Genomic DNA, 22,861 nt, shown 5'->3' with positions numbered 1-22,861 from the left:
GAAAAACGACAGCTGTTCTCACACAATAGCTTCTGTCATGCTAACACATTGACCCCAGGGGATCTTATGAAAAACTTTCCATTATTTTACTCGAAGTCAATGGAAATCGAGCAGGACCAAAACATTTTAAATCTAATCCCTGTCAAAAAAGTTCAGCGACGTCCCAAGGATGACAGCAGCAATGACAGTGTTCTTAATATGACAAAGTAAGTGTTTTGATTAATCCCATTAATGTTTTTTTATTCAGTGTATACCAGTCAACTAAATAAATATAACACGGCAAAGATGAATGCACATTTATATATTGATTCAATAGATTTATAGCATTTTGAAAAAACTTGTCATGGATTTATTGCATTTTACGAAAAAAATCAGTTTTTATAAAATATCTTAAAAAATCAAATTATAGATAAGAATTTTTAATGTTATTAGATGCTATGTGAAAGTTTGTAACAGAAAATAGTGTTTTTCATCTTGCCACTTTCTTGGTATAGAAACCATATTTTTACTAAAATAAGTCAAAATGGATTTATTGAGTTTTGGAACCAAACTCTTCAAATATAGATGCTTTATGCAAATGTTTGTTTACACCAGCCTGTTTACAATCAGCCATTGTTTTGTATATGAATTTGCCTTTCAGAAAAACCCTTTCTTAATAACTCTTTTAACATCAATCAGGTCCTGAACTTCAGCTCTCTTAATAACTCTTTTAATATCAAAAGTCCTGGGGCTGGACTCACAAAATCATTCTTATATAAGAAAAAAATAAGAACTTTCTTTAAAAGCTTTTTTGGGATTACAAAAAAACTTTTTCTTAAACTTAAATGTAAGAAAAAAAATGGCCGTTAAGAAGAATTGCACTTGAAACTAAAATGTAAGATGCGCAAGTTGATGTACAACCATCATTTGTGTATTAGTTAAGCATTTAGGACTGTACACCTCTCAGAAAACGTACAAATAAAAATAATTTTAGATGTTCAACTAACATTATGAGCATTAGATTCGCTAGACAAGAGCCTAATGTTCTTTTTTTCATGAAAACCTAAGAGCAGGGGTCACATTTACTGTCTAAGGCGGGTGTAGGCAAGTTCGGTCCTACAGAGCCGCAGTCCTGCAGAGTTTAGTTCCAACCCTAATCAAACACACCTGAACAAGCTAATCAATGTCTTTAGGATTTACACATCAGGTTAGATTATCAGTGCTTAGGCTAAAATATGCAGGACTGCGGCTCTCTAGGACCGAACTTGCCTACCCCTGGTCTAAGGCTTTGTCTCAATTTATCCAACTGAGCTAGACCAAGGGTCAAACAGAAATTGTGCGTTGCATTAATCGCACGTTAATAAAATTAGTGGTGTTAAAATGAATTTGCATTAACACGTTAATTTTGACAGCCCTAGTAAAATGTAAATGAAATTCAAACAAAGTTATATATGGAATGATAGTTAGCATATAGATTTGTATTTTTTGGATGAATTAACACTTCAAACTACAATGTTTTTACTACAATAAATCGATTTGTTTGCCGATCAAACATAAATCCGTCCTGTCCGACTTGCTGTGAAAATATTTGACTTTCTATGGTGGAACCCAGCTTTGTTCTCCATGTCTGAAGCTCTAGTGCCAACATATTGTCAATATTGCTGCTGTACGCAGTGCGTCGGAGGGGGGAAATGAGAGAGAGCTCTATTAACAGTCTAGCTAGCAAATACATCCTGACAAGAATATTGAATTCTCATGCAGTTTAATGATTAATTGGACCGGCTAATGTAACAGGCCAGCATGTGTTTTCTTATCAGAATTAGTTCTCTCCTAAAATTAAAATAGATCATTCCTAGTGGCTTTTAATTATTGAAAAGTCTTTTTCTCATTTCTTGCCTGTGGGCATGGAGAGGTGTGGAGGAGAGAGCCTGACTGATTCAGACTGTTGGGAGTTTGGTTATGATGAGTGTTGATGGCAACTTGGTGTGTAGAAGCAACTCATTTGAAAAAAGAGATTTATTCAGATGCGTTAATGATTTCTTGAAGGAATGTTGATTCAATTTGCACCACTTTCTCTTTGTGTGTGTGTGCAAGCTAGATACAGCTGACTTATCTCTTCTAGGAGAAAATAAACCTTCAGTGCACGGACTGCCACGTTGCCACTAGGTGAGAAAGTTGAAGCGAAAAATGTGATCTGTTGTCTCGGTGATTGCACCCTTGTTCTGGCTCGGCCTATTCTTCACTTTGGCTTTGACAGGTCGGTGTTTGGAAATCTGGGAGAAGCTAAACATAAAACAAAATTGCCCAAATTTTACTTTTATAACATACTGTAGTTTATCATCTTATTGTGCACAATTTATCAATGCTCTGTACACTGTAATAAAAAGTTTGTCTTCTGTTTGTGTCTGTCTCTGAAATGACTTTCCTTTTTGGCTGTTGCCCAGATTGTGTGGGCGAGGGGGGAGAGGACAGGAGGGGAGACGGTAATAAATAATATTTTTTTACTTTATTGAATGACACGGTGGCTTGTTTTAAGGACAGAAAAAGAAATTTTAAGAAATGAACGAGGAAGCAAGTTTCTTCACTGTTCTGATTTGATCCAAGATGAGCTGGGAAATGGAGCTGCGGCGTCTGTAAACTGATCAGAGATCAGGGAAGTGAGCTGATCGGGTTGAGCTCTCAAGTTCGTATTCAGGTGTGTCATTACAGGTAATCTGAGCACTAGGGTATAGGCTGCTGATGTAAATAGACTCAATTATTGTGGAAATAAAACACCAGCACAGCAGAGACCACACCGAGTCCCTCGCTGCGTGACGACGCTCCCCTGTTCGTTTTACTGATGTCTGCAGTTATGGCAATGTCATGTGTCCTTGCCGACTACCTTTGCGGTTCTGCACAGAAGTGGACGCATCTAAAGTTGCATGTGGTGTTCATTGATGGAGTCATATGATTCTACACAACATGAGATTTGCTGACAGGGCACATTTTGTACAGGAAAGGATCAGATGTGTTTCACTCGGTACAGATGATGAAGATCATGCTATATTTGTCGCTCCTATATGGGGATATCCGGTCTGTAATTTGCTTTTTTCCCCACAAGTGCACACATACAGTACGCTATTGGACACACATGCAAAGAGAGGAGGGTGTGTCTGCAGGGTCTTCTGTGTTCCCGGCTCCTCTCAAATTCCAATTTAAGCTCAAAGGGAGGTTTGATGTCTGCATAAAGAGAGAGGTCCATGCATCCCGTCCTCCAGCATTAATGTTTAATACGGAACACCATGGAAGGCTTCAGACCGAATATCTCTCTGTCTTCAAAATCTTCAGCACTGCTACAGGCCCAAATTTCACATGACAGACATTTGCCATCTCCTAAGAGAAAACCTTGAACCCGCTTCTGGATGGCTGCAGGATTTGATTACAATTTTGAATGTTATGTAAATCATCCTGCATTGGGATCACTGCCCAGATGACAAAACAGAGCATGGTAATGTGTAAATCAGCACTTCCTCCCAACACATGCCCAGACTCTTAGGGCTTTAACCACAATGAAAATCATGTTTTGATTATATCGAACCAATTCGGCAGGAGAGGGAGTTGTTCAAACTTTGATTACTGAGATTGAGTTGGGGAAAATCCTGTTAGCTCTTATGAACTTCCTCAGTCTTTTATTTACACTTTTCTTGGCAGCCCACCGGTTGGTGGTAATGTAGCTGCTCTCACATCTGTTTAAAGAGCAATTAGATTGATCGAAACGTATAGTGAATCAAACAAATGTCAGTAGGACACAACTGCCCACCAGCCACCAGAGCTGCTCCTCGTCCCTCAGCTCAATATACTCAGCTGATCCCGTCTCTCTCTGGGGATTACAGTTTAATCCTCAAACTGATTCGTGTCCTTTTCCCCTCCATCTCTGTCCAGAACATTCACTTTATCTCTTAAATGTGGTAGCATCATCATACCGCAAAATCCCTAATGAGGACACCCATTAGTGTGTGTGCGTTTGCACAATTTATATAGGATTGTATAGGGAGTAAGAACATCTGGCAACATTGTCGAAGGTCCTGTGACACGGGCCCCAGAAGGTCCTCTACATGACTTTTGTGGGTGTGTGTACACATTTGTAAATAGATGTAGATATCACTTTTGTCCTATACTTGGAAAAGTATGCACTTGTTAGTAAGCATGTGGAACTTATTTTCTTTTTTTGCTGAATGGAGTATAAAGAAAAATGACCAACTTTTAGCATACAGTACAATGATAGAGTGTAGATGCATAATGTCTGCTATCTATTTCATACATCTGTTACCAGGACCTGTGAAAACTGTATTTATTTTAGCATTACCTTAGGCATGACTATCCTATACAGCATGCACGCTATGCATCTGTCTTTCGCATATCCTACTTTAGTGAACAGAATGTGCAGCCTCGCGTTATTCTACTGTCACTGTGTGCAAAGTGCATACAAATGGTGGATGAAAGGGAATGCGGTTTCTAATGTATGTGCGAGAAAAAGATCTTTCGCTTAAACCTGCATCTGAAATGCTGCTCATTTTTACTTACTAAAGTCACCACGAAAACAATTGAAATGTAGCTGACCTGTCTGTTTGCGAGTTTTATCATTTATCATCGACTGTTTGACGCACAATGACGTGATAAAATAAAGGCTGAGTGTGAATACGTAAACGTTACGTGACCGTGGATTTGTACCAGTGCTACACTAGACTCGTTTTAAAACTTACCTTAAACACAGAGCTCGAGGAGCGCGCAGCCGACTGCCATCCACACACACACACTCATAAGCACGCACGCACTCACTCGCGCGCGGAATGCGGTGAGACTCTGAGCGCGGGACAGTGATGGTGTCTCCGCGAGGAATAATCGCTCTACCGACAATTTTACCTTTTTGACTTAATCGTTCCGTTAAAAACCTTTTTATAGAAAGCGAGTTATATCAAATAAGCAGCATTATGAAGAAAGTCAAGACCGGTTGAGATGGAGTCGTGCTGAGGGGTGAGTTGGGACTTTATACTTTGATGCTGTATATAAAAATGAATGCCTGTATTAACTTTTTGTGCTCAACTTTTGCTTTCTTTCTGGTAGTAAAGCTTTTTTCAGTTATGTTTCAGTTTGTGTTTCTAAGCTAGACTGTGTACAGTATAGTTAAATGTGTTTAGGAAGTCCGAAACATTTATTAATGTTTTGAGAGGAAATAAACTGAAACTTACAATGCTTGAACTCTCTAATGTATCTCTAATATAAAATGCTCGTTTCATAACGAAGTATCACTGTAAAAACGTCAAGACAAAAATATAATGAAAGTTAACCTGACTGCATTAGGTTGAGGTAAGAAGTCATTTGTAAAGGTTACGGCACGTTATTAGCCTATATTAGCATGTTTACGGTGAGTAACTTGTGAAATATATTATACATAATGTAAAGACCCCCTCAGAGTAGCACATTTTCCATATCGTGCAATAACAATTTAACAAAATTTGTACAATAGTAGCATAGTATGTGTAATGTCTTTCAGCTTTAAAGTTTATAACATCTCGACCTCTCCTTCATTTTGACAGTATGTTGTTGTAATAAATACAGTATGCTCACAGTTTTGATGTTGTATTTACAGATATGTATAATGTATTGTCTACTTTATTAACCTCACATTCCAAATTTCCTCACAGTTTATATGTGATTATGTGTTGCTTCCCATCACATTCTGTGTATCCGTCTGTACTGGAGAAAATGTTCCTGATAGAACCACTGGGCTCTTCAACACACTTCCCTCAATTAACTTTCCACACAGTAAAGCAAGCCTCTCTCCCGACGGGAATTTGGTTCTATTAATAAATAGTTTATCACTCCCTCTCCCACACTTTCCTAGTATAATGAAACACCTTGACAACAGCAAATTATTCAATCTCTGTAAAGAGTTGTAGGATGTCTGGAGGTTTGTGTTAATGTGCCCAGCCTCCAGAGACTGCTTATGGTTACCTTTGTCTGTGATAAAAGATAACATCCCCTTTCATTGAATAAATAAGCGTGTATTACTTGCGAAGGATGACATTTCCATGTAATTTCACATAAGAAGGATGATTGACGTTTATAGTAAATAGATAATCTGTATGCTTAAGAACTGGTTTGACCTTGTTGTGTTTTGTTGTCTCCCTGTTGTTTCCACAGTGTGTAAATGATGTTGACTATTTGGCTCTTCGCTGAACCGTGCATGAGATCCTATGGGATCTACCTTGGTGTTCTTTGGATAAACACCTCAATGCCCAGCACCCAGGTATCAAGCTAACACACTGAGCTTTCATTGATCAACTGTTTTCAATGCCATCATGCCAATAATCAGCAATGCCAACCATGACTTCAGCAACCTCTCTGTCAGTGATGACAGCAGCCTGGACCACATCTTTACAGAGATCCCAGAAACGGAGACCATCAAGGGTGTGTACTACCAACATGCCCAGTTTATTCGCAGATCAGAAGATCTGCTTTCAGTGGATCACGGCCTGCTGGCCCTCATTAACGTTGGGGGCAATCGTTACACTTTCCCCTGGAGCACACTTGAGCAGTTCCCCTTGACGCGGTTGGGACGTCTGAGACTCTGCAGCAGTCCTGAAGAGATTGCCCGTGTTTGTGACGATTACGATGAGGCACGACGTGAATTCTTTTTCGACCGTAGCCCCAGCGCATTCCGAGTTATCCTAAACTTTCTAGCAGCAGGAAAGCTACGTTTGTTACGGGAGATGTGCGTGCTTTCGCTGCACGATGAGCTAAACTATTGGGGCGTGGAGATGGCGTACATGGAGCGTTGCTGTAAGCGCAAAATGTACACGCGCATTGAGGAGGTTGCGGAGCTTGAGCGACGGGAGGAGGAGCGGCGTCAAAGCAGGATGCAACACCGGCCTCCTGTCGAGGAGACGGGTTACCACAAATTCATGAATCGTCTGAGGGACATGGTGGAGAACCCTCAGTCCGGCTTGCCAGGAAAGATGTTTGCCTGTTTGTCTGTGTTGATGGTGGCGGTGACGGTGGTTAGCCTGTGCATAAGCACAATGCCAGACCTTAGAGAGGAGGAGACTAGGGTGAGTATGTACAAAAAAGCTGACACAGCAAATATGCTAGAAAAAAGTTGTATGTTCTGACATTCTTTTATTCATGTTTTTGAATTTTTATAAGAAGACAAATTAGTGGTTTACAATATATCATCTTATATAGATATATATTTTCTTCTGTGCATCTTTGTCTGTCACTTCATGCAGGAAGTGAACACTTACTTACAGGGGTTCACTTCACTCGCTTGCCTTAGGTCCAATGTGAGCACCATATGTTGCTGGAAGTGTGTTTCCAGTCGCCATGCAGTCCTGTGTGTGCTATTCCTAGTCAGGAATAATAAATGCATCTCAGCAGTGTTCCCCAATGTCAGTAAATACCCAGAGAGTAATGAACTGGACTAGCAATGCCTCCACAATGTCAGCAAACATACACAGAAAATAATGAAGCAGCTCCTAAGAGACTTTACAAATGTCAGCGGGCACACAGGGGGTCAGCTTGAGAAGGCTAGACCTTTTTGCTTGAAATGACTATGCATTTTAATCATGTTTAGGTAGACACCTCCCACCGTACACAAAGTAGGAGTGCAGGGCCGCTGGCTCCATGTGTCAGTTTTTACCAAAAATAAATTCTGTGTTTGTGATTGGATGCTGTGCACATGTCAAGTTGAGGCGCTGGTAAAGGCAAGCAGTGTCTGGTCAGTTTCACTCTATGTAGTGTCCAACAGGAAGAGTCTTGGTGGAAGAAGCAGGGCTGTCATATTTAATTCACACTGCCGAGCTGTTTGTCAATGTCACCGGCCCGGTAGAACAAGAATGGCCTGAGCATGAAGTCATTCATCTCTGCTTGTGTGTGTGTGTGTGTGTGTGTGTGTACATTGAGTGATAACAAGATACCGGCTTTGGCACTTTCAGTTGTTTTGTGTAATTGAATGTGAAGATGTGCAGATTAAGGTTTTACAGTCCTGTGTGTTTACTACAGTATAAAGTTTTATCCCATTGTATATTTATGTACTACAGTATTTGAGCTTGGAGCTTAATATCAGATCAGGCAAGACAAGGAAGCAAATCTCGAGTAAACAGAAGGTGGAAGAAAGTGGGAAGCAGTGAGGAAGACAGTCCGCAAACGCAAAGGGTTGTCAGAGCCCCTTAATCCTCTTTACTAGAATATAGTTTTTAGTGTGCAGTGGTCCCATAAAGTACTTTGCTAGTACAATTCAAGCTGTGGTTAATATAAGAGCTAGGTGGTATATCGAGTTTTGGTAATATATCTGTATTAATTCCAGCAGCATATGGTTTGAGACAATACTAGAAATGCACACTGAGGTCAAACATAAGTTTTTCAACATGCTTGAATGTGTATTATCAAACAGCTCCCCAAGGGTGTGCCTTCTGCAGTTTTGTTACATTTTAGTATATATTATATACAAATAAATGTATTTTATTACTGTATGTTACTGGTTACATATTCAAGTCATGTGGATGAAAGGATGATAACGTGATGAGATAGTCCGGAGAATCAATAGCACTTATGGGATCTCCCCTATAGATTCTGCAGTTCCTGTGTTTTTTTTTTTTCTTTCTTTCTTTATTTGCTTCTTGCACTAGATTCACATCAGGTCTGCTTTCTCTAGGTTTCCCGCTGCTTTCTTAAATATTCTTTTCAAGTTTTTCTTTTTTGGTGCCTTTTACACTGCCCTCTCATCTCTTCACTGCCATTTCTCACCTTTGCTTTTGTTTTTCCAGTCTTTGCCCCATTCCTCTCCCCTCTGCCTCTCTTATTCAGTCTGTCTTTCTCCACTTCCAAGGCAGTAGGTGTAAATTTTGCTTTGTTTTGAAGTACAGCAGCAAGGACTCAGGGTGTTTGGTATGCTGTGAGCATCCTGCAAACTCTCATTCAACCAGTATTACTGTAGTGACACAATCACACGCAGGCTCTCTCACTCAGCTAGTGGTAGTGACACACACTCTTTAAATCACACGGTGCTGCTGGTGACACACATACACACACACTCTCCCTCTCACCCATTGCTGGTGACATGCATACTGTACACATAGACAAGCACACACACATGCACACAATCTTACTCAACGAGTTCTGGTGATACACATGCACACAGGCTGTGTCACAAATAGCCCCCTACTATACCCTCATTCACTATTCCCTACAAATAAAGTTAACTCGAATAAGTGAATTAAAACAAGTAATTTCGGACACTGGAGCTTGCCGAAAGTGATGCAGTGTGGGCACACACAAATACACTGTCTTTGTCAAACTTGCCGGGTGTGTGTGAGTTACATACACACTCTTACTCAATCAAAAACAAAAACATATATGCACACTCTTGCTCACATACACACAAATTTACCTTATCTCACGAATATTATGGATGTGCATTTATGTCATTTTTTCATTTCGATTAATCCATAACTAAGTTTTAACTAAGTTTTCAACTAAGTTATCTAAATTAAAAAAAGAAACTCCCTTTGTGGATGTGCATCATAAACAGCACACTTTTAAACACGTCCAGTCAAAGCTCAAGCTTCATAACATTAAGCAGCTTTAAGTGTTTTGCTATCATTTTAGCGTTTAGCTGTGTCCTGTCGTCCTCTTACCTCTGTTAAGATGTAATGTTAATGCACGTATGGCTCTCTGGTATCTCTTGACATTTGATGTTTAAATATGAGATGACAACCCATTGAACTTTTGACGGCACTGTACGTTTTGCACCTGACTGACTGTATTTCCGAAAATCACGGGATCCTTTTAAACCATAGGGCCTCAGTGATGCGAGCTGTGGCCGGCTTCCAGGGATCGGCGGGCTGTTGGACTGCCGCGCATTGTGCGGAACGGATCGGTGGGTTGCTGCGGTGCGGTCGCGCGGAATTATCTGTTTGTTTTTGAATCACGCATAGTAATGTTACTGATGTTATACGTCGGTCTGCGTAGCTCAACACGACGTCAAACACGCATCTCCAGACACAGTCTTTACTACCACATGCGCCTGTAATGCTAACCAGACATCCAAATGCCGTCATATCCACAATAAATAAACCCACATGATCATCGTTTTCGTGATCGATCATCGATGCCACGTTCGAGTACTCGAGCAATCGAGTACTCGTGCCCATCCCTAACGAATATGGTATCACTGTTAATTTTAGGAATCTTAAAACCAAGGGTGCAAGTTTGATTTTGACATTGGTGAGGACAAAAATAAAATTAGTCTGCAGAGCTGCATTGTCACAAAAGTTTGACTAAAGACTTGAATAATATTTAAAATTGTATTTTTTCGGTGTCATAAACTACAAATCAAAACAGGTGGCTAATTGCCAAACTCTCTCACACAGACATTATATCAGGTTTATGATATTTTATATTACCTAAAATATAACCCCCATACAGAATCATCAAAATCATTTGATTTAAACAGAAACTTGCTTTGGATCACTAATTACTAGCATTTATGCAACAGTCATAATTTTTCACTAAATAAGTGACCTTCATAGGCCCTGTTTACACATACATTTTATTCATAATTCATAACTTGATTGTCATGTATTGTGAAAAAACACTGTACCTTAATCAATATGTGACACAACTTTATAAAACTGTTAGTATAAGAATGCTTTTTCCTCAACTACCGGTAGGCTGCATAATTATGCAGATCACATCTTGTGGACAGAGGTTTGATGCTTTCTAACAACCGAATGCAGCCATAGCCAAACATAGTCTCCCATTGCCAGACCATCATCCAGGAGGCATGACTGATACGTAAGGCAACCAATCACATTTTTCTTTGTGCCGTGTCATGATTAGGGCCATGGGCATGTCTTTACAGTAACAGATTGGTGTGCAACCATCATTCATGGATGTCTCTCTAAACTTTACAACAACGGCAAACACGTTAAAATATCTGTTTTAGATTTCACTGATACTGTAGCTTCAAGCAAAGATATCTTTTAAAGACTTTATGCCGTGAACCTGTTAGATGTGGCACAGTCTTATAAAGTCATACATAGACCATTATAAAAGTAGTACAGACTAACTGCATAAACACTCATGTTTTTCAATAGGATAGGATTGAGAGGAATAGACAGTTTAGCTTGATGTCATGAACTGTGTTTTTTAATTTGACTAAAAGTCTCCAGACAGTGCATTCAGCGACTGGATTTGTGATTTGCAACAACGAAATAAAACCTAATCCTTTTGATTTAACAGAAACCTACTAAAAGAGCTTACATGTCTTTGAAGCTGTCCTTAATTCAGCAGCAATCTAGATCTGAATCTTTGTTAATGCAGTTATTTTCACTTGAGAACATCTAAAAACTTTCATGTGTTAAGGGATTATAAACAGCCTTGATTTTAAAACAGTTATCTACACGGTTACCTGCAACTGCTGGATGGAGGTGGTGAGAAAGATTCAAGCTTAAAATCACAATAATCTGAATGGGATTTACAGATTTGGAGCATAAGTAACTGGTCTCATGTTTGATCAATTATATGAACGTTTACCCAGTCCTGCTTTTTTAACCAAAGCAAGATACATTTTTCCTCTTGACTGATTATTTTCTTTACCTATTCACCAGTGGCAGTATTGTTCTACAAAGCCTGCTCATTTAAACTATGTCGGACAAGAGACTGCATAGGGCCAGCTGGTGCCAGTACAGGTGCAATGCGTGAGTGGTTTTGGCCTTGTGCTACAGAGTTTTGCATTTTGGCTGTATGGTTTGACAGATGGAGAAAACCTGGAACAGGTGGTGTTGCAGGGTAAGCGATGATCTTGGTCCGGGCCCTTAATCTAAGGCAGGAGTTTGTGAACAATCCACAACACAATCTGGGCAACACTTTGCAGGTTTCCCTTTGAGTGGGCAGCATGATGAGGGGAGGGGTGACTCCTCCAGAGACAGGAAGGGGAAAACTGAAAGAGGATTGGTTGGAATAGTAAATTTGTGTTCCTGACGTTGTTGTTGGAATCCGAAGGGTTCTTTTGAGCCCCCCTTAATTGCCACTGTGTGCCCTTGATGCGCTTTTTCTGCAGTGATACGGGCTCCAGAGGGGGCAACTATTTGAGATTACAGAACATTATTTGAGATAGAGACATTATTTCTTTTTTCACATAAGGGAAGCAATTGTCCTGTAACTGGATAGATAATACTGTAGCTGTTATTTGAAAAAGTACTTGTCTGTTTTGTTCCTAATGAAGGTACCATGTTGTATAACAAAAGTGAACCAACGTTAGTCCGATTCCAAACCCATAAGCTGGGAGTTGAATTTAGACTGTAGATTGCTGTTTTATTAGATCCGACCATAAAAGCTGTTTGTGCACAAATAGCACAGAGCTACTTGTGATGTGATGAACATTGTAGCCAGCAGGGACAATGCAATAGACAATATTGTATTTTTATTGTCTATGTATTATTTCACAACAGCTTGTCTCTCTCTTTAGCCAGATTCACTTAAGACTGCAAGCTCACAATAAAACACTGTAGTTTTGCCGTGAGGCAGTATCTACAGTAGAGCAGTGCAGTAAAGTAACAGGAAACATCGCATGAGTGGAAAGAACATTTCAAAATGTTTTTACTGACTCAAGACACTTTGTATTTATTACTTTGTAGAAAAATGCATATGTACTAGAGGTCTTCACGGGTCCACTTAGATCCGAAAACCCGAGGTCCGGGTATAATAATAAGGGCATCGAGTCTAGGGTAATTTAAAATAAATGTGTTTTGCCGAACGGACCCGAAGACCCCAACTCTCTTGCGTGTGTGCGTCAATGTTCTTTTCAAACCTCTCCTCTGTTTGCCAAGAGCACTTGCGGTATTGTTTGGCTAGCGGTAGGTTAATTTTTGTTGAGACAGACATGTCAGTCAATTTTAAATGTACATTTTAGCAGTTACATTGGTGTCGTCATCAGATAACAAAGAAAACAAATGGAGCAGCTCACCAAATTGGTTGGGAGACCAGTGGGTTTTTTTCTGTCTAACTACTGTGTGCGGGGCTGTACACTGCACACACGTCGGTGCCGTTTACATTCGGGTCCAGTAGGGTTAAAAAAATTGCCACTGGTTCGGGTCGGACTCGGGTCTAATTTTCTCGGGTTTGTCTTGGGTCAGGTCTTTCTTTTAAAAAAATTTTTTATGCACGTCGGGTTCGGGTATAAAGTGATTCAGGTAATTTTGGGTCGGGTACGTTTCTTTGGACTCGAAGAGACCTCTAATATGTACGCATGTGTGTAGTATTTCTTTAGAAGGTAACATCGCCATCTACTGGCCTGGCACATGTAATACAGTATATTTATTCGTCTTTGCTGATCCATGTAAACGCTTTTACATTAAATTTTGTTTTGCTGACACTAGCTGCTTTCTTTCTTTATATAAAAAATAGCAGGCCTGTAGGAGGGAAAAGAGCTGGCATCGTATTTTTGTGGTGCTCCAGTATTGATTGAGGAGAAATGTGCAGCTGATTACAACTCACCAACAGCTTCCAAAAAAGGTTTTTATATGAAACTCAACAACAATTTTGTGTAGGTCAGATGCGTTATTGCACCAGTATCACCTCTCTGTGGACCTCAGTTAATTAAGGGTATTCAGCTTCTTTAAAAGAATAACATGAAACAAATGTTTAGTATGTATGCTGTAATTTTGGCTGCCTGCCTGTTGTTTGCTATTTTGAGCACTAACATCTCTTCAATTTTGAGGATAGAGGGTCAAATATAAGATACTCTGTCTGGAGTGCCTTGCAGGTGTATGTAAACAAGCACACGTGGCTGAACCTATGCTTCTTGTTCCTGTGTGTGGTGGTGAGGTAATCTAAAGCCCAGTGCTAGTAACCAGGATGTTCTGGATCAGTCCCAATTTTGTCCTAGGTCTGCCCTTGAGCAAACCACTTAGCCCCAGGTTGTTCCTAATCTATGACGTCAAACAGGGTCCATTGTCTATGGATGTGTGGTGATGCTAAAGATGCTATTCTAACAGCTGCTGTTTAGAAAATTTGTTGTGGCGGGTTCAGTTAATGTATGTGGACACAGCTGATCGTTTTTCCTCTCATACTATGCCCTCAATTTTGATTTTAGCAGAGATTGTAACTGAAGTAAATGTTGTCATCCATCAGAGAAGACTCAATTCACAAGTACAGCTTTATCCCAAAATTGAAAATGTATTTTTAATGCATGCCCTCTTGGCCCTCTTATTATTTCCATTTGTTAAATTTCCTATACTTTGACTTGCTTGTGCATACAGTAGGGCTGTCACTTTTGAGAAAAATCAAATTCGAACGGATTTCGAATATCATGCAATGTATCCGAATATATTCGAATATCTAGCCCCCCCCCCCCCCCCCCGCTTAAAAAAAACCCTAATGGAGATTCAATCACAAAATTATTAACAGTGCCAGTCATAAACAGGGCTGTCTGGATTACTTTTTTTACTTAATGTTTGAAACAGGTTATCAACTTATGAATAACAAACTTATTCAGAACAGTAACAAACAATAACGTGACAACTTAAACAGCAGCATGAGTAAGGCATATAGCCAAGCCCAAACGGATTTCACGCCCGCAGATTTCGGCAGAAAGATTTAATGCCCGTCATTGACAAGCACACATATTACACGAGCGTGTTTGTGAGAAGAAATCTCATTGACAACAAGCACCGATACATAGCCTATCCCGCGGGTTTGTGAGCCGTCATTGACAAGTACATTAACCCTGCGCGTGCTGTTTCCTTGCCCGTTTTTAATGATAGAGAGCACACAAACCCTTTGATACTTGAGATTAAATTAAACTTACTGCTGAGTAAAGCAGCTCTCACTTGACTCTGTCGTCTATGTGACGCGCGACAGTCAGCACATGATCATTTCAAATCCGTTTACAAGACAAATGTTGTTGTTGTTGTTTAATATAAAGTTTACATTGCGTTGTAAAAATGATGAAATTATCTTCATACATGCTAATTTCATAATGCGGACGTATTAACACAAGCTTTTTATTCTGCTATAATATTTAACACTATAAACAATATGTCATTTTATATACAAACTACAATTCTATCTTGACATGCACATTAGGTTCATTTTGGTCCAATTTGATTCCCTCGCTTGCGCACAGTTGTCGTCGTCGGTCTCACTCTCAGCCTCCTTCCCATTACGAGGTGAAAAATGCGCTAAACATGTCATTTTAAAAACCGGATGGTTTATTTAAAGTTCGAATGCGGATATTTCACGTCATGTTCGAATGCATATTCGAATATCGAATAAAAAGTGACAGCCCTAGCATACAGTATACAGTGTTTCCCACAGATCTGAAATTTACTTGTGGTGGTAGCTGGTGAAAAGGGCAATCATTATTATCCACCGACAAAAAATGGTCTACTATACATGTAACAAAGAACTAATAATGTGTGACACAACACAATACTTTGATTTATAAAACATTCATATTAATATCTAGGGATGCTCCGATCAGGATTTTTGCAGCCGATACCGATCACCGATTTGTAATCTTCGTGATCGGCCGATACCAATTCCGATACCGATTTTTTTTTAAAGCTGATATGCAAGCTCTTTGATGACTGAAACTGTTACAATCTTTCTAAATAAAATAATACCACGGATGTTGCCTTTGTTATATTACTTGCAGTAATTAGGTATATTATTGTTTTAATAGAGACTCAAATAAATAAGCACAACAAATATTTATTCTGCAAAGAGAAATGTAATATGGCTTTAAAAAGGCTTATGTCTCCTAAAAGTACTGAAAATAAAACACTTCACAGACTTTACTGTATTAATTAAATATACACGCATTCGTATGAAGTATAAAAATTCTTTAGTCAAGAGCAGAGAGTGATTTTATTGAGAGATGAATTATGTTACTGCAGCTTTAAGACGTGAGAGAGAGATCGCTCTGTTCACGTGCACTGATGACAGGCTGCTGTGTGTGTGGGCGGCGGCTGAACACAGAGAAGCAGCTGTGAGGAAAATAAAAGTTTAAACGCTCAAAACTTTAAGACGCATGCAAATAAGAAACTTTTGGCATGATGATGCAATTGTCCGTGATAGATATGTGTTGTATACGCTGTTTGATGGGATGTGAAGACGCCTCGCGCTGTTTACCGGAGCGCGATCCTCATAGAAAATACGCATATCTCTGTAAAGGCAAAGAGAGACATACAAATCTCCACGTCGCACGTGAGCAACGGGTTGTAAAAATGCTCGCGCTACGTAAAAATGTCTTTAATTGCACCCGCATTCAGGATTCTTTTGATGACAAAAGTAAACAGAAAGATCGGTTTATGAGATCGGCAGATTTAGCGAGCACCGATCGAGTCATTTAATGCCATTATCGGCCGATACCGATCGGCGGCCGATCGATCGGAGACTCCCTATTAATTTCACATTATAGTTCATTAATCTAACCACCCCAAACTTTTTTTGCCATAAACAAAGCTGACACTGTTTGTCAAAGCACCACGAAAACACTTTATGTTTTTGCACTGATATATGAAGCAATTTGATGACCCCTTTTATCAAACTCAATTATATACAATACTATCTATACTATAGCCTATATAGACAGTGCAGGTCTATAGATTATAAATGTGACTGATGTTATAATGTTAATAACTTCTATAAGATAGGCACTTTTACTGCTTCTGCTTTCTATTTCTCTTTTGCCGATTAAAAAAAGCTTAATCCACTAATTATTTCAGATTTAAAAGTCTACTTGCTGTCCCGATGACAGACTTTACATTACAGCTTTGCGTTTTTTATATCCTGAGTCAGCTAGAGCTTTGCTCATTCAGTATTAGCACTGCTTTTTGCTACAATCTCTGTGCAAACTGTTTAGATTTTAGTAAAGCTATTGTCTATTAATAGTATGATTATAAAAAAATGGGATAAAGAAAATGAAGCGGCGCGTGGTCGTGACAAGAGCCAGTTGCTATCGCCATAGAAACCGGAGGCACGCTAAAACAGCACTCGAGCTTTAGCGCGGTAGCGCTCACGGCCGTTCTCCGATCGACTCGGGTTTACAATATTAATCAGACTTGGGACCCGAAGTAATGAACTAGGACCGACCCGGACCCATCTGACCATTTAAAATATAAACCCGGAACCGTACGGGTCCCGCGTCCTCAGTGAAGAAAGACCTCTAATGGTAAAACTCTGCTCAAGTTCAGAAACATGAAAGGATACTATGTGACACTGAGGTTGCTTCGCGTCGCGCCCAATTCATTGAGAAACAGAGAGCACGTGAACGGACACTCAACCGGAGAGACACAACGTGCTTGCACGCAAAATGAAGCCAACTTAGATGCTATAAACACATATGCACATAAGCATATGCGACCATTTTGGTCGCAGTGTGTTCCCTGGCTGCTCCGTATGTGCTGCTGCAGTTGATCCAGTTTGCCGCGCTGGATGACGCGTGCATCATCTTCACGGTCACCCGACCCCCACCTCTCTCTCGCGCTCTCTCTCTCTCTCTCTCCAAAACACGGGTCATCCAGTCGAGTTCAGAAAATACGGAAATTCGTAAAGTGATTTTTTTTACCTGGGTGGGTCGCAATTTACCTGGGCGCAGCGCCCAAGTAGAGCCTATGTATGGGAAACACTGGTATATTTAGGTTTACAGTACCTATAAAAACATTCCGTATTCATTACATGTTGTGATAGACTGACAACATTTCAAAGATCATCGTTGTCACTGAACACTCAACTGGGCAGCAGTCTCTTCAGTCAACTTTAAATCAGATAAGAACTGTTTACGAAGTTATTTTACAGATGTATAATTGAACTGACAGGTGACACTTGCTGTTTTTTGTTGTAAGCATGTCTTTTGCTGTTGGCTTCAAGTAACTGTCCTGTTGGAAGATGAATCACCGTTAAAGTCCGGCTGCTCCAAAGGACTGTAAAATGTTTTCCCCTTGGACTTTTCTGTACTTCGCTAAACTATATTCCTCTTTGTCTAGCTCTTGGCATGATGCAGCCACCACTGTGATTCACTGTAAACATGTAATGTGCCCTAAATGTATTTCTGCTTAAATTTTGTGTTAATTTTCCTTAAACAATATTAGTTATTGTGTTAGATCTCCTTAGAGTGGTCTAAACATAACTGATGCTGACATAAATTTAAAATAATGGTAAAAAATGTATTATTACTGATAATTCAGGGCTCAACACAAATAATTTTTATACTGGCCCAGTCTGGACTCGGGACAGTGTTTTAGGTTTTCACTTGCCCTGCCAAAAATTTTCACTGGCCCCACCAAATAAGATTTCTGTGTCACATATTTAAAATAATGATTTAAAAGTCAAATATAATTGTATACCTATATATTTATTCATCATTTGTTAATACAATTTTCCATTTTTAATGTAAACTTTAATTCTGAAATTTTACAATAACAGGCAACAACAAAACCTGAACCACTGGAGGGGATTTTATGAAAATGAGTCATTTTGCGTATGAACCAGTACCTGGATTTGCTGAAGTTCATTAGGTTCATGGCATTAGGTTGTTAAGGATTTGTTAGCAAATTAGTTGGTTTATCATTGTGGTATAATTAGTTTCTGATTTACCTGTTTCTGCATATCACGTCATGACAGGTTAATTCCACTGTGGGTTGATTATTCTAAATGTTGGTTAAACTTCCTGTCTAACTTGGGCTAGCTAGAATGAGCTACAGTGTGCATCAGGGATCATTCCAGTCGAAATCTAGTCAAAGGTCTGGGGCCTCATTTATCAAGCGTGCGTACGAACAGAAGTGTGCGTAAAGTGTGCGTAGGAACAGTTTTACGCAAAGTGTGGAATTTATCAAATTGTACTTATACGTAGAAATGTGTGTAAATATACGCACACCTCGGAGTATGCGTACGCAGAGCATCTAGTGGTATAGATGGTTTCATCGGACGCACGTGATACACGTCTGGATTCGAACCTTACTTCCGGTTTCGTTTTTTTAATGGTCTGACTAGTTGCTAAACTGATCTCTTGAACAAATGCCTAGTCGAAAATAAAAAATGTTTTGGTTTCCTAGGTAATCTTTGTGTTGTTTTGTTTGCTTGTTATATAAATAAACTATGTTTAAAGAATTTGTTGTTATTTATTATTAGCGGAGTTTACCGGAAGTTACGTGCGGACCGCGACAGCGGCTTGTTTATGTTGTTATCGCTGAAACCGTCTATAATAGCGATACTACACAGGACCGTCCATCCCCAGTGTTAAAAGAACACTTTGTCTATTTATTATCCACCCCCATGTGTTAAAAATTATTACTGTTAATAAAGTAACTGCAAAACAGTATTGAAGTTAATTAATGAAATAAGTGTCTTACCCTATGTAAGAAAGCTCCGTCAAATGCTTAAAACAGTGGCTTATCTTGCATTATTGGAAGACTTGGCAAATCATCCATTCCGCCGGGAGCGCGTTTTCAGAGATTGCGCCGATGATGCTGGTTATGCGGCTGTCCAAGGAAAGTTCTGTCATTGTCTGTCCTCCTACAGATTTCACGTCGGTGTGCTGTGACGCGTTTATTTTTTTTTTTGGCTGATAATTTAATGTCAAACCACTTTTTTATTTCTAGAAGTGTTCTCATACCCAACGGTATTAAACTCACTGGTAACATGTTCCCATGCAGATTTGTTTTCTTTTGTTAGTCATTCCTCCCGATGTGTTATTAACCTCATCCACCAGTAACTCAATTTCTGTGTCTGTAAAGTTCCTATTTTACGCTCTCTTTGTCATTATTGCGATGAGGGAAAAAGCGCAACCACGTGACTTATAAGTTATAACGGGAGGTGTTGTCACCATATATGGTTCATTGGAGGCGTTTCGGAATGCAAATGACCATGAACGTGCACGAGCATGGTGCTTAAGAACAAGTGGGATTTATCATCAAGGATTACTTACTGATGTGCGTACGAACCCCGTGCGCACGTTTGATAAATCCTGATTTTTTTGTACTTAGACACATTCTAAATTTCATTCGTAGGTACAAATATAGAACATTTTCTACGCAATGTTGATAAATGAGGCCCCTGGTTTGTAAATACCACAAGTTAATAAGAAGCATTTCAGGCCACACGGGTGAATTAAGGCTACTTAAATATTCAGCTGAATCAGCTTTTTATTTTGAATTAATTCAGTAAAATGTCTTGACATTTTTCACCCTGACATTATTGAATACTAATTATCTGTTAAATACACTAGGGTTTTATGTAAATTAAGCTTTTAATGGGCATTTGCTGTTTTTGCATATCACAGTGTTTAGGACCCAAAATAAATTCTCTCATCATCATTTAGTTTGTCAACTTTTCAGTTCAACAGCTGCCATTAACGGCTGGAATAGTCCTTCTAACGTAATGATAGCCTTGAATAACACCTGTACCCATATTAAGAAAATAGCATTAAAGTATGTAACAGTGGAAAGTTTTATCACAGTTGACAGAGTAGCATTTAATAGACGAGTCAAATTAAGACACGAGTTCATTCATCAAATCTTACAGCAGCTTTAAAATGCTTTTTAATAACCAAGTGTTAGAACGCAGCAGTTGAGTTGTGCACAGACCAGAAAAACATTCAGTGACTATGTCTGAAACAGTCAGATGGTGTTAGCTCAGATTTCTGTCTCTGTATGTTACCAGAACCCTGTATGAAAACATGCAACAGTCACATGAGAGTACGGTAAGAGCGGCTTTTGCATTGTATTTGCATTTACACAAGCATAGTTTTATCAAAAATACTTCCATGAGCGATGGAAATCTGAGTCCCTATTGTTAATAACCAAACCATTCTTAAAAGTAACCATATTTAGCTCTCTAACACAGGGCAGGTGACCGTATTCTGCTGTTGTGTAAACGTAGCCATTTTATAGCCCTTTTGTCTTCACAGACCAGCATGAACCTACAGTATTCTCTGACCTCTCTGTTCTTTTTCCATTGAGGTGTTTATGGGCTGGCTGTGAGATATCCATGTCTGTTCAGTGTCTCCTGGGTCCTGCCTAAAAGCTAGATATGCTCATTGAAAGTGGATGAGAAGATTTTACAGTGCCATTTACAACCAGGCAAGAAGAAACATGCACTTTGCAAGTACACAGATGCGAATGCCGTACAGTATTACTTTGGTGGCAACAATCTTCAGTACTCATAGTGGCATAGAGTTAAATAAGATAAATAGAGATAAACTGAATATAAAAAACTACAGTTTATCTAAAATTCGAATAACTTAAAGGTTTGTCTCAAAGTTTTTCTTTTAAACCTTCAAGTTGACCTAAAATAGACTATCAGAATTAATGTCTCAAATAATTGTTAATCAAGGTAAGGTAAGGATGCAGTAACATTATAAACATTGATTTTTATGTGTTTGCTCTTGTTGATTTTTAACCCAAAAAAGAGACAGATTGCATCTATAAATGCTGGTATAGCACTCATTTGCAATGCTATGATGCATCCCATCACAGTGTTATGAATTGCATTTTCACAGTTTGCTCATAAATATCAAAGTAACACAACATTCACCTAGTGTTATTTAGTCCGTTTTAGTAAGTGGATGCTGGCAGTTGGCCAAGGCTTTTGCTTGATCTAGGTGTTTTACATGGCCAGGCACAGATTTCTTTGCACTCACACCAAGCATAATAAAACACTTTAAATATAATTACCTATAAGTGTGGGAGTTGGGGAAGGAAACAAACTCATTCATTTGTTAGTTATAGGCTAATAGCTGCTTTGCCCCTGATTTCTGTAGTGAGTCTGGCACAGAGCTGCTGGTGATAGACCACGGCAGTAAACCCAGCTTGAAAGGATTCGCAGTAACCTGGCATAAAGGACAGATCAAATGGACCGAGCACAGCATCAGTCTTCAGAGACGGGGAGGAGGACATTGAAGAAAAAGAACAGAATGAGAGTGATGCAGATGTGGGTGGGCGGAACCACTGCTTCCAAAGGTCATGTAGTTTCATTGCAGGTAGTTGCCCCATCAGCCGGTGCTGTGTGCAGGTGCACAAGAGGCCGTTTTAGCATTAGAGAGGTATATGTGGGTGAGCTGGTGCCTTCAGTCATTTTCCACATGTTCTCACTCACTCAAGATTGTCACGGTCAAGTTCAGCAGCAACCGATTTTGAGACACATTGGATCCTATCATACACCCCGATGCCAGGCACAACGTAATTGAACTACCTGACGCAGTTATCATTTTAAATTCCGGAGCCACTTTAGTTAATGGGGTCAAATTGTCAGATTGCATGTTTTCCTTTGTTTTTAGAGTGTTTAATGATGTCTGTGCACATAAAAGATCTGTAAAGTTGCAAAAATTAAAGTTTCAAATCCAAAGAGATATTCTTTTTAAACGTGAATCCTCATCCACGCCCACCTAAAACGGCTCGTTTAACACGCCCATCCAGTTTGACGTCATACTGGTTTGAACATTTTCATAACACCGCCCTCATATATACGCAAAGATAGAGGGTGTAACTTTCAATCACGCTGTAGTATTGTTTTTTCCGCCATGTCGAGCAGACGCTGTGTTTCGTTGCAAAACTACTTTGGTTGGCATTCCAACAGAGTAAACATTAAGAAACCAGTGGTTAGGTTTTATTTACAACACAGTTTCAGAACAGTACAGCCCAAATGTTCGATTGTGTGCTGCACATTTTAAGGAGGATTACTTTCTAAACATTGTGGAGTACAACCGCTGGATGGACACAAAGGCTTCGTCTAAAAAGTGGAGCAATTGTAACTTTGCAACTACACTGACATTCTGTAATACATTTCCTCACTGACGATTTAAAGACGAATTTTGAGCAGAGACGCGCCTGTGTTTTAATGC

The 22,861-nt window shown here is 39.4% G+C and overlaps 1 protein-coding gene across 2 annotated transcripts in view; it reads left to right on the top strand.

The window, feature by feature from the left end:
• The first annotated feature begins 4,752 nt into the window (after positions 1-4,752).
• kcng4a (potassium voltage-gated channel, subfamily G, member 4a) overlaps positions 4,753-22,861 on the top strand; it is a 34,967-nt gene continuing 16,858 nt past the window's right edge. For both annotated transcript variants that reach the window (XR_010542455.2, XM_065278801.2), the window contains exons 1-2: positions 4,753-4,992; positions 6,163-7,070. Coding sequence is in view for 1 of the 2 variants with exons in the window: in XM_065278801.2 (XP_065134873.1) it covers positions 6,321-7,070 (750 nt within the window). In the remaining variant the exon portion in view is untranslated. The remainder of the gene's footprint in view (positions 4,993-6,162; positions 7,071-22,861) is intronic.

This window comes from Paramisgurnus dabryanus, chromosome 9, assembly GCF_030506205.2.
Source record: "Paramisgurnus dabryanus chromosome 9, PD_genome_1.1, whole genome shotgun sequence".
NCBI classification, from domain to species: domain Eukaryota; kingdom Metazoa; phylum Chordata; class Actinopteri; order Cypriniformes; family Cobitidae; genus Paramisgurnus; species Paramisgurnus dabryanus.
The sequence above is the reverse complement of the archived record's forward strand: the minus strand, read 5'-3'. Positions and strand labels throughout refer to the sequence as shown.